The sequence below is a fragment of the Meleagris gallopavo genome, chromosome 11 (genome assembly GCF_905368555.1).
Source record: "Meleagris gallopavo chromosome 11, MGAL_WU_HG_1.1, whole genome shotgun sequence".
NCBI classification, from domain to species: Eukaryota; Metazoa; Chordata; class Aves; order Galliformes; family Phasianidae; genus Meleagris; species Meleagris gallopavo.
The window spans coordinates 7,869,561-7,882,970 of record NC_139414.1 but is presented as its reverse complement, the minus strand read 5'-3'; the positions used below and the strand labels follow the sequence as shown (position 1 = coordinate 7,882,970).

The following is a 13,410-nucleotide window of genomic DNA, read 5'->3' as shown; positions in this document are numbered from 1 at the left end:
CTGTGGTCCTGGCACAGCCGGGCAGTCTGGGGGGAGGCTGAGTGATGGGTGTCCCTCAGGACGGGAGTTGTAGTCCCCATGGGACACATACATGATTGCTACATATATTGTGTTGATGTTATTTTTTGAAAATTCTCAGTAATGCAAAATTTTCACAGATGAATGCCTCCCCCTGAATGCTACAATGCTGGCAGTAATTAAGTGCATGTTTCCCTTTCATCCTATCAGTTTCCCATCAAGTTGATATAAGATGCATTTTCTGTTTGCACTTTGAGCTCTGCTCCCCAGCTGCTTTAGTTAGCGACAATCGCTTGTTGCTGTGACTGGGCAGAGACCATGGGCATGGGTTATTTCCAAAGCAAGGAGAAATCTTGGTGAGCGAGGAGATCCGTGTGGATGTGGCACGCTCCCTTTTGCTAACATGGCTCATGGTGGTCTGCGTTCCTGGCCTTGTGCCTCAAATTTAGGAGTTATTCCTCATTACCATGCCATTACTGTGGCACTACTTGTAGCAATCTGTGACCTTGCCATATATTTTCAGGACCTGCAACAGTCCTATGGCATTTTCTAAAGTCTCAGTCATGTAAGCATTTTTCATTGTATGTATGCAGGTTGCATACAGAATCGTATTGAGATGGGTATATATAACATAGCATGCATTTTATGTGGTATGTTTTGTTTGAAAATAGGAAATTGATTAAGAAATAATGGCTCTTCCAGATTTTGGGATGGATTTCTGCTTTGCACTCTCAGTAACCATGAGTCCATCTCCCATACACTGCTTTACTTTGTAAGCCCTCCCATCTCTGTGTGGGTACTAAAGGCCCCATTCCTATTTATGAATGTCTCCTGCTGCACATATTTTCATGCACGAAAGGCAGGTTTGTGCCCAGCAGCATATGTTGTGCTTGCAGGGAGCTGGCACACAGCAGACAAATTCCCACTGCTGCAGACCAGCCCTGTTTAAAGGGAAAGGAACCCAGAGGCATCAAATGCCATGTGCAGACATTGAAGTGCTTTTTGAAAGTATGAAGTGTTCCTATACGGACATGCTTAGCTGTCCAAAACACAGTTGAGGTTTCTGGATTGTGCATCTCTGTGTTTCCCATGTTCGGGTTAAGCTTGGTTTTCAGAGAACATTGAGCATCCCCTGCTGGAAATGAGACCCTTTTCAGAACCTCGAGTACTCAAGAGTCAAAGCAGTGCGTGTCACTGATCTTTCATTGCGTGGGATCTCCTGTGTGCATGTGGTGCACATATTGGGCTTAGGCAGCCAGGAGGACTAAGAATGGTGCTGGCAAAACACAAAGGATGTTCAGTGGACATTGACAGATTACATACCAGTTAAAAAGACAAATAGCTGTGCCACGGCTGGCTCGGAGAAGCTCCTTCTGCAGAGGTGAAGTTTCAGCTCATTGTGTTGGCACTGCTCTTCCCACGAGGGCTCAGCAGTCCTTGAAATCAGTTTTCAGGAGAAAACCCTCACAAACTTCCCCAGACTTTATGCAGTGTGCCAGGAGGGTGCGAGCAAAAACGTGTGCTCCTCCCAGTGTTTGTATGTTTGCTGCTGCGATGCTAGTCAGTATGCAGCTCGTATAGCCATAGACAGAGCTAGCCTGCTGCATGGAAATCAGGGCACTGCGGCTGCTGCATCCCTTCACCTGCCCCAACTGCATCCGCCTGTTCAGTTGTTTTTAGTGGAGAGATCTGGATGTGGCTGAAGGTGAATAAACCTCTCCCTGGTTCAATGTCTTGTGAAGCCTGCTGAAGAAGTTCAAGTGGGAGAAGCTCTGTTATTTATGTTAAATGACTTCAAGGTGTTTCACATATGCCTTGGACCACACTGAATTTCCACCAGGCTGCAGGTGTGGAGCTGTCTGGTCACAAGGAATATGCTGACAGGTACATGAAGCTCCACCAGTTCCTCCAGCTCATCCCCATGGTGGCCCTTTGCTTCGCAGGCACCAGAGGCATTGGGAACAGCAGGGTAAGGTTACAGGTGGAATGCTGTTTCTTTGGAGGCTTTGGTGCAGTGCCTGCTGTCAATCAAGAGAAGATGAACTGTGGCAAAGGCCAAGCACTCCCTTGGTGCTGCAGATGCAGGGTCTCATTCACATCACCTGAGGGATGTGGGCTCCAGGCGGACTCTTCTACCTTGGTCCCATGGAATACCTCAGCCCTGCAGCTAGTGAAGGCACAGAGAAGGGCTCTGTTGATGGAGCAGCACTGAGCTGTCACTGATTTGTGCCAGCACGTAGGGCTCGGCTCTGAAAAGTGACACTTGGGATGAATAAATCATGGGCCCCCTCTTAGCAACCTGACGGCTTCATCCAGCACTGCTGGTGGTGAAAGAGGGCGCAGGCTCTGCTTTAAGAGCAGGGAGAGCTCGCTGCCAGCTGAGTCGTCAGCAGGAGGTCGGGGAGGCCATGGAAAGGAACACGCACCTCCTTCAGGTCATCCGCGAGATGCAATCCCAGATCGACAAGCTGGAGCGGGAGAACCAGATGCTGAGAGAAGAGCTGCGTACCTGCGGGCTGAGTGCTGCTGTAGGAGGTGGCAGTGGGGAGATGGGTGGCCCGCACTGCCCCACAGAAGGACCTGATGCATTGCCCACGGTCCCAGTGGATCAGGCAGGTACCGTGACGTTCGTGAGTGACTCCAGTTGGGCTGTTATGGCTCTGCAGGGAGACAGAGGCGAGCCACAGCTGTCTGTCTAGCAGACATAACCATGTGCTCCGGCCTCCTTCAGTGCCCACATCCAGACCCATGTTAGAGGTGCCTGTGACCCTCTATATGGTGCCTGCACCCCTGTATTGGGCTCAGTGTAGTGCTTTGCTGTTCTTGAAGCGTTCTGCTCAGAGCTTGCTTTGTCTTTATTTAAGCAGAATTTGATTTGGTGCTATGAGATTTTGTGGGTATGGGCTACCTCAGTGCTGCTTTGCATGTTTCTGTTCTCTGAAAAGGACCAACGGCTGTAATTGTGTTGTCACCTCACTTCAGAAAAAGCTGAGAACAATCTCCTAGCAGTAACAAACAGGAGATGTTGCATACCACATCAGAGGTGCAGGTTCTTCTTGCAGATAGGCAGTTAATTTTGTCTGAGGGAGAGATGAGGCAACAAACAGGAAAGGAAGGCTGTCTTTTCCCACTCTTATCAGAGTGGGGAGAAGATGGGGTATTTCCTCATTTGTAGCTTGATTGGCACTCATGGAGGATTTAGTGAAGCAGAAAGAGCAAAAATGCTGTTTGGTGAGAAGCAGTTGTCCAGAAGTAGATGTGGTGGCTGCAAGGTCAGGCTGGTGAGTGCAATCTGTGCCACCTGCAGCACCCTAGGCCACCAAAAGCATTCAGTAACAGCTTCCTGGCACTGCCACAGCTGCCATAACAGTCTGAGTGCCCTCCAGCAAATATTCCCAGGGCAGGGCTCTCCCACTAGTTGGCTGCATTTGCTCCCAGCTCCTCTCTTCTCTCTGCTCCACAGACACCACCATGACGGTGCGGCGCTACTCCACTGCAGCATCAGCACCCTCAAGGCCTCACCGTGCCAGCAAGCAGCCCCCGAGCAGCAGGCAGCTGGAGGAGCGGGGCAGGGCCGATTCGCATGCCTGTCCCACTGCAGCACAGCACCTCAGCGATGTAGGCAGAGGCCTTGGGAAGAGCCCAGCCAACTGCTTCTCCAGCGGCAGTTCCAGCAAAATGAGGCTGTTCCAGGAGCATGTCCGCAGGTGCAGGTAGGGGCAGTGTGCCTTCACACCTGATTTCACCTGGCCGTGGTTCTGCTTTGGGTTTCAGGTCAGCAGCAGCGATACGTCGGATTGTCTAAATGTCTCTGGCCATTGAGCAGATGGGAGATATGTGGGGTGGGATGTCCTGCTCCTCCTGCCAAACCTTCCCAGTGGTCAGTGTTAGCAGCTTACGTTTCCAAAAACAAAAGGAGTGGGTGAGGAAAGAGGGAAGGTGTTGCGATGTTCTCCCCACCAGAGCTGGGGGGGGGTTGCAGGTTGATAGGCAGGCCTGACAAGCCAAGTTTTTAAACTTGGAACAAAAAGCGTGGGGACACAGAGTTACTCTGTGCTGTGCTTCTGGAAGCGTGATAATGTGGTGCATGGATGCAGATTCTCTACATCATTTTGCCCCTGTAGCTGAAGCATTATAAATTAATGCTTTCAGCCTCAGGAAAAATGTTCTTAGGGCTCTATATTAAATGGAATGGCTCCTGGACAAGTTGTGAGCACCTCTGCTCACTGGCGAAAAGCTCTCCAACACACAGCAACAATCTAAGGTAAGGGCACTAATGGTGAGTCTGTGATATGCAGCAGCTCCGGACTCCTCCTGCTGCTGTTACACACGGTGTGACTCCCTTCACATAGCTGCTTTTAGTGCCAATCATGTTGTGCTTAAAACAGAGACAGCCCAAATGGCCTCCAAGTGTGCACTTAAGCAGGAGAAATCCATGGGCTTGAACACCTACACCTGTTTTGTTGTGAGAACATTTCAGGGTCAGACGCTTTACAGCATTTTAACATGTAAATTTAGACCCAGGCAGGGAACACATCTCACTTTCAAAAGCACCCTGACCCTACAGTGCTGGGTTTCAGCATATGCTTTGCTTGGTTCTGGCAGACTTCTGACTCGATGCATGTAGACACTACAGAGAGTTCTGCCCTGGAGGCACCTTTGTGTCAGGATGTGCACTCAGCACACAGGGGGCACTGGCAAATGTCACCGTTTTCTCCCAAAGGAGAAAAGTTTTCAGAGTTGTCGAGCTAGCAGTGTAGATATCTTACAGCTGATGCTTTGTGATCTGTGGACAAAAAGCACTGGTTACTTAATAATAAGTGGAATGTTGCTGATTATTTTATCATTCTATTTAGAGCTGCCTTGGCAACACTGGCCTGCACCAAGTCTGGCACAAGTCTTGTGTCACTGTTGGCTGCTTTAACAGAAAAAATAATTGTGGAATGAGTTGTTTTTTGTTTTTTGTTTTTTTTAACCTCACCTTACCAACAGTCCAAGTGACATCTCAAAGCATGAAACTGTGATTTTTATGTGAATAGAAGATTTCATATATTTTCAAGCCATAATTGTGACCATTGCTGCTTACATACAGAGGGCTAAGGCAGGCAGAAATCTTGGTAAGCCTTTTACTAGCAGGATAACTCGTAGCAATGAGTTCAGCAAGCTAATGAAGCATAATTTTTTATAGGGATGGCATTTTGCTCTGCAACAGGTCTTCATGATTTGTTGTTAGTAGTAGGTCTCTCACATTGTGCTCTAACATTATAACTGTATGTAAGATACTGAATATGTTTTTCTTTGGAAATTACTATTCAGATGTATCCCCTTGGATTTATCTAGAGGAGCCAGGAGTGCAGAGAATTGTAAGGCTCAATGGAAAAAGGCAGATGCTCCCAGCAGCCAACCAGCCAACACTGTGCCTGGCCCCTGGGGAGCTGTGTGAGCTCAGTGTCAGTAGGGCAGGAAATTCTGCCCACACACATCATGCAAGTGCTGCCTGCACTTTTGGCTTGCTGGTGGGGGTTTTGTGCACATTTTATACGTTTGCGATCCTCATAATCCTTTCTCATTTTTCTCCAGGGGTAAAGTAAAGGCTGTTAGTTTCCTGTTACCAATGGATGTGTCTTATGCTGAAAATCAAGGTTCTTTCAAAAGCCTGCAAAATCGGGACACAAAACAGTTAAGTACCATCACTGAAAAGGATATGTGAGCTGGTGAATTTTTAAAGGCCCATTGATTCTCGAGATAAATTGGCCTTAAGTGATAGCTATGTGTCAGGTTCCTTATCTGCAAAACGCTTTGGCAGGCTGCCTTCAGAGACTCACCCAGACGGTGTTTCGGGTCACTGCCCTGTTGTTCAGCAAGGAAATGGAAGCCACGACAAAACTGGCTGGAAGCATGTATGCTGTGATGGAGTCACATGATAGCAAAGCTCCTCCACAAAGCAGCTTCTGCTCAACACGACTGAAGGCTCCCTCGCCTCAGCACTGCTTTAAACAGGATGTTAAAGCTGGTTTTGCTATGTTTGTCACAAAAAGCGGAAACCAAGTCACATCTTGTGTTTGCTGATCCCTTGACAGGTGAGGTATTTGTTGCAAATGAAGAAGTAAGGCTGCTAAAGGACCTGGGAATCTCTTCTGTACTTAAAACTTCAAATTTCACAATACCAATACAGCAAAGTCAAGGGGATGTTACAGAACCAGTTAACATGACTCCAAATTTTTGCAAAACTTGTCAGTGACTGCTGATGTCCACTTCAGTTCCAACTCTACAGGAGCACAAGGTGCTAATCAATATGTAAACATGACTGTAAATCTGTTTCTGAGCTGGTGTCCATCAGAGATAGCCGTACACCAAGTGAGAACAGGAAGGACTCTGAATCTCAGATGTTTTCAGGAATGGTGTCTGAACACAGCTCAGGTCAAGAATCATTAGCAAACATCCAGCATACTGATGCAAAACCAATGGAAGAATAAAATGACTTGTAAAAAATGAGGAGTGCTTGATAACTTAGGTCTGGTCGTGTGAGTAAGGATAGCGTCCCATGTGTTGTTTGCTTTGACCAAAGCAAATGTTTTTTATGTTTTAACATGCAGGCTGTACTGATGAGTAAATACTGCACAAATTGTCAGTCTTATTGTCTGCCTTTACACTCTGGAGTCTTCAAAAGTGAAAGCAGAGAGCTGGTAGACAAAGAAACCATCTTGACTTTCAGTGATGTTTTATACATGTGTAAAAAAAATATCAGACTCTTTTATTTTGAAATTGTTTTATATATTCAAGAACATTTTTTAATACATTCCCAATTAAATAATCTTTTCAGTTTCACTGCTACTTCATTTGTGGATTTTATTTTCAGCTTGACTCCATACGGAGCTGCATTGTAATGTTAGAAGTGTTTTTAATCAAAGCCTCACAGCAAATTAGGTTACAGTTAGGAAAGTTTGCTAACAGCTCTTTTCTGAAAGCATGCACAAGGAAATGCTTTTTAAATGTTTTAATGAAAGCTCAATTGCAAGAAACTAGATGTGTGTAAAGTACCTAAATCCAGCTGGTTTCACTTAACAGAGAAACAAGTGTCTTTGAAAAGCTGGCCTCTAGACCTCTAAAGGTACCCCAAGTGCTTTTGAAAATTCATGCTTGAACACCAGCTTTAATGGGATTTGGGAATCCATGTGCTCCAGACAGCTTTCAAAAATCTCACCTTTTAAATCCTGTCTGCCTCAACCTTCTCAAAGCAGCAGTGTGAATTCTGTTCTCCCATCCTTCCCGTGTCAGTTCAGTGCAGGTCAGTCACTGCGTGTTAGCACACGTATTAGCATATGGCAGTGTTAACCGTACCAGGCTGCTGATTCTGATGCCACAAAAATACGTATCACTGTGTATAGTCAAGAAATTAAACTTTATGTTTATTGGAGGTGTCATGGTCTTAACTTTTTTTTATATTCATAAGGACAGAAGAACTAAAAATGGTGGAAAAGAAGGAAAGAAATCGAACTAGCCATTGACAAATGACAATTGGTCTGTTAATTGAAACATTTATTTTTGAATGATAGTTCTGCATTATTGACATCTTTAGCAGTATTTACAGATTTAAGAACACAGGACAATCAATGCACAGGTATTTTTAAAAGCAGTTCAAGATGTTCAGATTTGACTAAGATCCACATCTCCAGCAGGGAAGCAGAAGACCAGACAGTAGCAGAGGCCACAGAGAAACCACTGAGCACATCAAATGTACTAAAGTACAGCGTAAAGTATCTGACCATGGTGCACTTACTGGCAATTAAAACATTCCAATATTAAATATTCATAGATTGTTCAGTGCAGAAAGGACAGGTATAAGCAAAGCAAGTGTTAAAATTTGGGCAAAGTAATGCAGACAGCAATTAAGCCATGAACCATTTCTGCCTTCCTCCCATAGAGGATTCATACCTAAACTCTCTAACATACAGCACATCCTAGTCACTGATGGCAAGGCCTGTTGGGCTAAAGAGTGCTTCCAATCAAAAATTCTCCCTTCTAAAGAGAGAATAAGTGATTCAGCCATGCAGGTACAGCCTGCAGAAGCAGCTGGGACAGCAAGAAGTTCCCTCCTGCACTAACTGGCAACTGAGGTGTTTCCTCCTGTGTAACATGTGTGTTTGGGGCTATGTGGCTTTATGTACCCATCACAAATGCAGAAGAAGATGGAGTCCATCACTGCCATTTGTTAAATGACAAGTTCTTGGTTTCATCAGTGTGAAATGCATCTGTAGGCTGAAGGCAAGAAAATTTTGTCAATTTTCAAGTTAAATCAGTGGGATAGTGCTGACTTAACTGTTACTGCAGATTTACACCACTGCGAATGAGAAAGAAATCAGGCATTGGCCTTCCTTAGGAAAGCTGTTTTTAAGGTTGGTAACATGAAAATACAAAGCCGTGAACAACAGAAGCTGTGCCACATGGAGTGGAGTTGCCAAGACTGAAGGTGAAATGCAGGCATTTCGTGTCTGAGGGCAGAACACCAACAAGTGTTCGGAAACTTCGTACCCAGTTTAATAATAGTAATGCTTAGATGTATATTCACTCTACAGCATACATCAGCCTCTCCACAATAATGAACAATGTCTAGATAGAAAACTCCATCTAAATAAAACCATTAATAAATGCTGACAGTCAGAAAATTCCATTCTCCTAGACTGATGCTGCCCAGTTTTACTGCTGAAAGTGCTAAAGCTTTTAAAGGGTGCAGTTATAAGTGCGTTTTAGTCAGTGTCCAGAATACATTTCTAAGTGAATTTCTAGTTATGCTTACTAACTGAACTTCATTTTAAATCATACAGTGGTCTCAAAGCACAGAAATGGATCTCTTCTAGATGAAAATAAGCCGAGAGATGCACTTGTAAGGTGCTCAAAAAGCTAACAGGCATTTTGTGTGTGCTACCACAAGAACAAGCCCTCTGAAATATCCAATGTGTGGAAGAGCAGCACAGACAGTTTCACCCTACATGTCCTCCTATATTGGTCTGCATGCACTGTTTGTTCATAGAGCCACAGAGCACCCAGTCAAAACAGCTACTGTCTAATGGATTTTAAAAAAGAACCTAACCAGGTGAAATTTCATCTTGCTGTACTATAGAGAGGAGGCAATTTCTTTCATCAGTCTTACCTCTCCATCTGGTGTTTAAAGGGCTTTGCTCCTGCCACAGACACAGAGGCAGAAATGTGATGCTCCAGACTGTAACAGAGGAGTCACATTATAGACTTGTCCACTGGGTTCTTGCTGGAAGTTCAAATGGGTCTCATGTTTGTATACTTAACACAATGAATCCACGCACAATGATAATACATCAGTGTGCAGGGTGCACCACGTGTCAAACTCACCCAAAACACAGTACATTCCATCTACTACAAGCTCCACATACAGGAACAAGAGGATGATTTATGATATGCCAGACTGTCGACAGTCTTTTTATCAGTTATATTTTGCTCCCCTATCTTACATCCTTGACAGCTGAACTCTTTTTGTCTGCTATTTCTGATTAGGTGCAATCTAAGAATATATCAGAATGGAAGTAACTCAGCAAGGGAGCCTATGACACCAGGTAAGCGATGCTAATCCTTAACACTGTTATTTTCAGTGATGTTAGCAGCATTAATTTCAGCATTGATATACTCCCTGTGTAGTTCTGAAGCCTTATTTTTGTTTAGCTGAAGTGAGACCATAGGAAATAAACTTGAAGCTTGTTGGAAGGTCTCTGATAGCTCGTTGGCCTTGAACAGGCCTTCAGTGTTGAGATGAATTCAGTATCACTTAATTTCACAATGTGTATTTCCTTCTTAAATCTTCTAAGTACAGCATACACAGCTGATTCAAAGATCATAGATTGTTTTATGTTTTATGTTTTTTATTGTTACGTGCCACAAAGTAGGCAGTATTGTCTCCTCAGGATAAAAATATAAGCTATGTTATATAGAAATTTATTCTGCACTTTTACTGCATAGTGCTTTTCCTCAGCAAAAGACTCAGTAGAGATTAATTGTCAACATAGTTAAATAGATAGAATAGATCAAATTCTGCTGACCTTACTCAAGGAGGTTGTTGGCTGTGCTGAAGTCAAGACAGATGGTCACTTCAGGGAATGTTTCTTTTAGTGCAACTGCTTGCTTGCTTGCTTATGAACATTTCTAGTTGCATGACTCACCTCTTCCCCTATTGCTGCGTGAGATACCAGTCATTTTTACGTAGAGATATTCAAAGAAATGGGAGAAGCTGAAAAATGCATCTTCAACATATCTTGTGGTGGTTTCACTCTCCACTGGGAGTATCATATGACATGTGCAGATTGGTTAAAAAAAAAATCACCTTCCATTCTTTTTGCTGAACATTGTGATGAAATGTCTTTTCTGTCTTTTTGGTTTTTTAACAAAATGATGTAGAATTTCATATAGAAAATTGGTCCCAAAAAAGAAAATGACTAAATAATAATAAAAATGCTCTGATTAATGTAAAAAGTCAGAAACTTAGAGCAAATTGCAAAAATTGGAGCGAACGTTTCTAATCTGTGGCTCTTCAGTATCTGGTTTGACTCTTCCCCTGTTTAGAGGACAAGGAGCATCATCTGAATGCTGGTTTCCAGGGAGACTCCCATAGCTTTTTGAATTGTAACTTTTGCCTGAAAAGAAATACTCCTTCAGTGTGAGTTTTTAATGACCATAGAGGTTTCTATTTGTCACATATTAGATTAACTACTACTTCTAAATAGGTGGGAGGGGAATAAAACATTTCCCAGAAATCAATCAATGGCAATATTCTTAGTCTTTATGAAACCTACAGGTTAAACAAATAGAATTACAAGACTTGCTGCATTAGATTAGACTGTTAAGGCATCAAACCCAACTGAGACTCTACAGAGACTGAGCTTTGACTGTAGAAAGCAGGCATGGTAATAAATCCTTCTAATCCCCACAGGAGATGGTTTGAGGACTGACAGGGTGCATAGCCAATGAGATCTCTCTCAGGCTCGATCAGGGTTTCCCCATAACTACATAAAATAATGGCAGCTTTTCTAGGAAAAGTTGTGTGTATGAATAATTGTGTCTACCCTCACGTAGAGCTGTCTAAAAGTTATCAGTTCTTTTTGCATTATCAGAAGGACGCTGAAATCTGACAGCTATGTCAGCTTCTTTCCACCTAATGCAAGACCAACAGTTCTGATTGCTGTGAAAGTGAATTTGTTTGGCCTTAAGCCATGTGCTGGTTGGTTAGTTTACCCAACATGGACATACTGGCCATGAATTTCTGTCTGGAATAAAGCCACAGACATTCAGAAGTGTAATACAATGAAACCCCAAGAATAAGCCCCACAAGTTACTTTGTAATTGTTGCCTTTTCTAGATGGTAACTAAATAACTACCTGTTAAATCTGCAATTTTTGCTTGATTTCTTCTTTTGAGGCTGTTTTGCGCATCTGTGGGCGCGTCAAGATACTTCATTGCAATGGCTGTGGTCTGGTCCTTCTCTGGCTGATTATGAGTAACTGAAAGAAGAACAGAAAAGAACACTTAACGTAGTTGTATTAACATGCATTTGTTTAAGGAGATAAAGATACGTCAAGTTGACTCTACCTGTCTGATGAGAACTCGGCACCATCTCAGCCCTGTCTTCTTGAAAGGACTGAGCAGATTCACGGCCAGAATCTAAGTCTTTTATTGGCCTTCCCATAATCTCATTCTCACATGCAGTTTTATTTCTAACGAGGAAGTATGTATGCATCTTTCCTTTGCCTTTCACTTCTATTTCTCCTCTTTCTGTCATCTCAAAATTTTTGTATTTTAGACAGCTAAAATAACAAAAGAAAATGACAGAGGAAAATTCAAGGTTAGAAAAAAAAAAAAAAAACAGTTCTTTAGAAAAGCTACAATAATCAAAGCAATCTAATCACTTCAGTTTGGGGAAAAAACAGCATTGCTCATTCAATGCTAAGGTGCTTTCCTAATACCACTCATAGGTGCCCAGTCCATGTTTTTCTACTCCTCTGCAGCCCATCTTCACTTTCACCTCTTCCTGCATATTTTGTGCATATATGAGATTCTTGAAAATGCAGTATTTAATTTTTATTGACAAGAGCTTTGGGAAAGTGAATTCCTCACTTCATGAATAACATAGTGATTTATACAGTTAATACATAATAGGTGCAAATAAAACTATTCTGCCACAGAGTATTGTACTCAATAAGAGAGATTTTGAAGCTCTGGTTATGCAGGATGTCAAATTAAATTATATGTATTTCTAGCATTTACATCATGCTATTGGTACTTCCAAAAAAAAACACATCTATTTTTTTCATCTTGTACTTTCTAGGATCAAGACTTTCAAACCTCTGTATCCAAGGACATCTGAAATGATCACAACTAAATTTTTTGCAAGCAGTGATTTTTCTTTATAAGTAAGCTGCATAAATCAGTGACAAAAGACAGGACTCTCTACATCTGAAAGCTGCAGCTGTAAGACAGTGGTTTTAGCACAGCTTTTAATAGGAAAAGTTTTCATCAGAACTACTCACTGATAGGCACTGGAGCTTAGATGAATTTTACTTGGGACACCATGACTCTCCATGCGGGAAGCTATATTCACTGTGTCTCCAAACAAGCAATAACGAGGCATCTTTTCTCCAACAACTCCAGCCAAGACAGGACCTGTATGGATCCCAACTCTAATCTTTACAAAGACATAAAACACCCCCCAGAAATGTCACTTGTTATTTACGACCTTTCTTAATGCTACTGAGTCACCTAAAAGTCCACCTTAACACAACACTGGGTGCTAGTAAAATACCAAATATCCGCAGGGAAAGGCTTTTGCTGAAAAATGCACCCACGTGACCAAAGTCACAGAGAAGTTAAAAGAAGCTCTTTGATGTCCCACTGCAGTACATTAACCAGAAGCCCAACCCAAGAATCAGAATCTATGTGTTAACCACTTACTTGGATTGGATTTCCAGAAACTGGGTTCTGTACTCCTTTAGCTGCTATAATAATCCCCAAGGCAAAGTTAGCAACTCGCTCAGCATGAGTGGATACAGGCACAGGGACTCCACCTACTACCATGTAGGCATCTCCAATTGTCTCCACCTTTAATTGAGAAGGACAAGTATATGAGTATTGCCTACAATTCTCCTTCAGGTAGGTGCTTTGCTGTTTGAGGCTCTCCTTACCTGCACCAACTCCCTCTTCCTTCTAAAACATGCTTCCAATCATGCTCTAGCATGTGTGAATTTCCTTGAGATGGGGATCTATTCCTTGATTCCAAATTAAAAAATTCAGTGTGTTCTGTTCCTGTTTACTTGACCCAGCTTAGATATCATTGTGAGAAACCCTAAGGAGTAAGAGATGCTGGGAAAGTGCCAG

At 43.0% G+C, this 13,410-nt stretch overlaps 2 protein-coding genes across 2 annotated transcripts in view; one reads left to right on the top strand and one right to left on the bottom strand.

Annotated features, from left to right (window-relative positions):
- The first annotated feature begins 2,379 nt into the window (after window positions 1-2,379).
- Window positions 2,380-7,394, top strand: CCDC195 (coiled-coil domain containing 195). The gene is made up of 3 exons (XM_085233201.1): window positions 2,380-2,711; window positions 3,418-3,731; window positions 5,599-7,394. Exons 1-3 carry the CDS (start codon window positions 2,427-2,429, stop codon window positions 5,726-5,728), a joined length of 729 nt encoding a protein of 242 aa, XP_085089327.1. The 5' UTR covers window positions 2,380-2,426; the 3' UTR covers window positions 5,729-7,394.
- Window positions 7,395-7,542: 148 nt separating this feature from the next.
- Window positions 7,543-13,410, bottom strand: part of LOC100539100 (guanylate cyclase soluble subunit beta-2-like) — a 38,887-nt gene continuing 33,019 nt past the window's right edge. The window contains exons 12-16 of the mRNA XM_085233057.1: window positions 12,988-13,134; window positions 12,567-12,721; window positions 11,629-11,843; window positions 11,418-11,540; window positions 7,543-10,676 (exon numbers count right to left, since the gene is read on the bottom strand). Coding sequence (XP_085089183.1) covers window positions 10,525-10,676; window positions 11,418-11,540; window positions 11,629-11,843; window positions 12,567-12,721; window positions 12,988-13,134 — 792 coding nt within the window. The 3' untranslated portion in view covers window positions 7,543-10,524. The remainder of the gene's footprint in view (window positions 10,677-11,417; window positions 11,541-11,628; window positions 11,844-12,566; window positions 12,722-12,987; window positions 13,135-13,410) is intronic.

Bases quoted from the DNA above. Each gene is read 5' to 3' on its own strand.
- CCDC195 (XM_085233201.1), top strand. From the start codon at position 2,427: ATGGAAAGGAACACGCACCTCCTTCAGGTCATCCGCGAGATGCAATCC. The intron at 2,712-3,417 runs GTCTAGCAGACA...AAATATTCCCAG, and splicing joins GAGGCGAGCCACAGCTGTCT to GGCAGGGCTCTCCCACTAGT. The intron at 3,732-5,598 runs GTAGGGGCAGTG...ATTTTTCTCCAG, and splicing joins GAGCATGTCCGCAGGTGCAG to GGGTAAAGTAAAGGCTGTTA.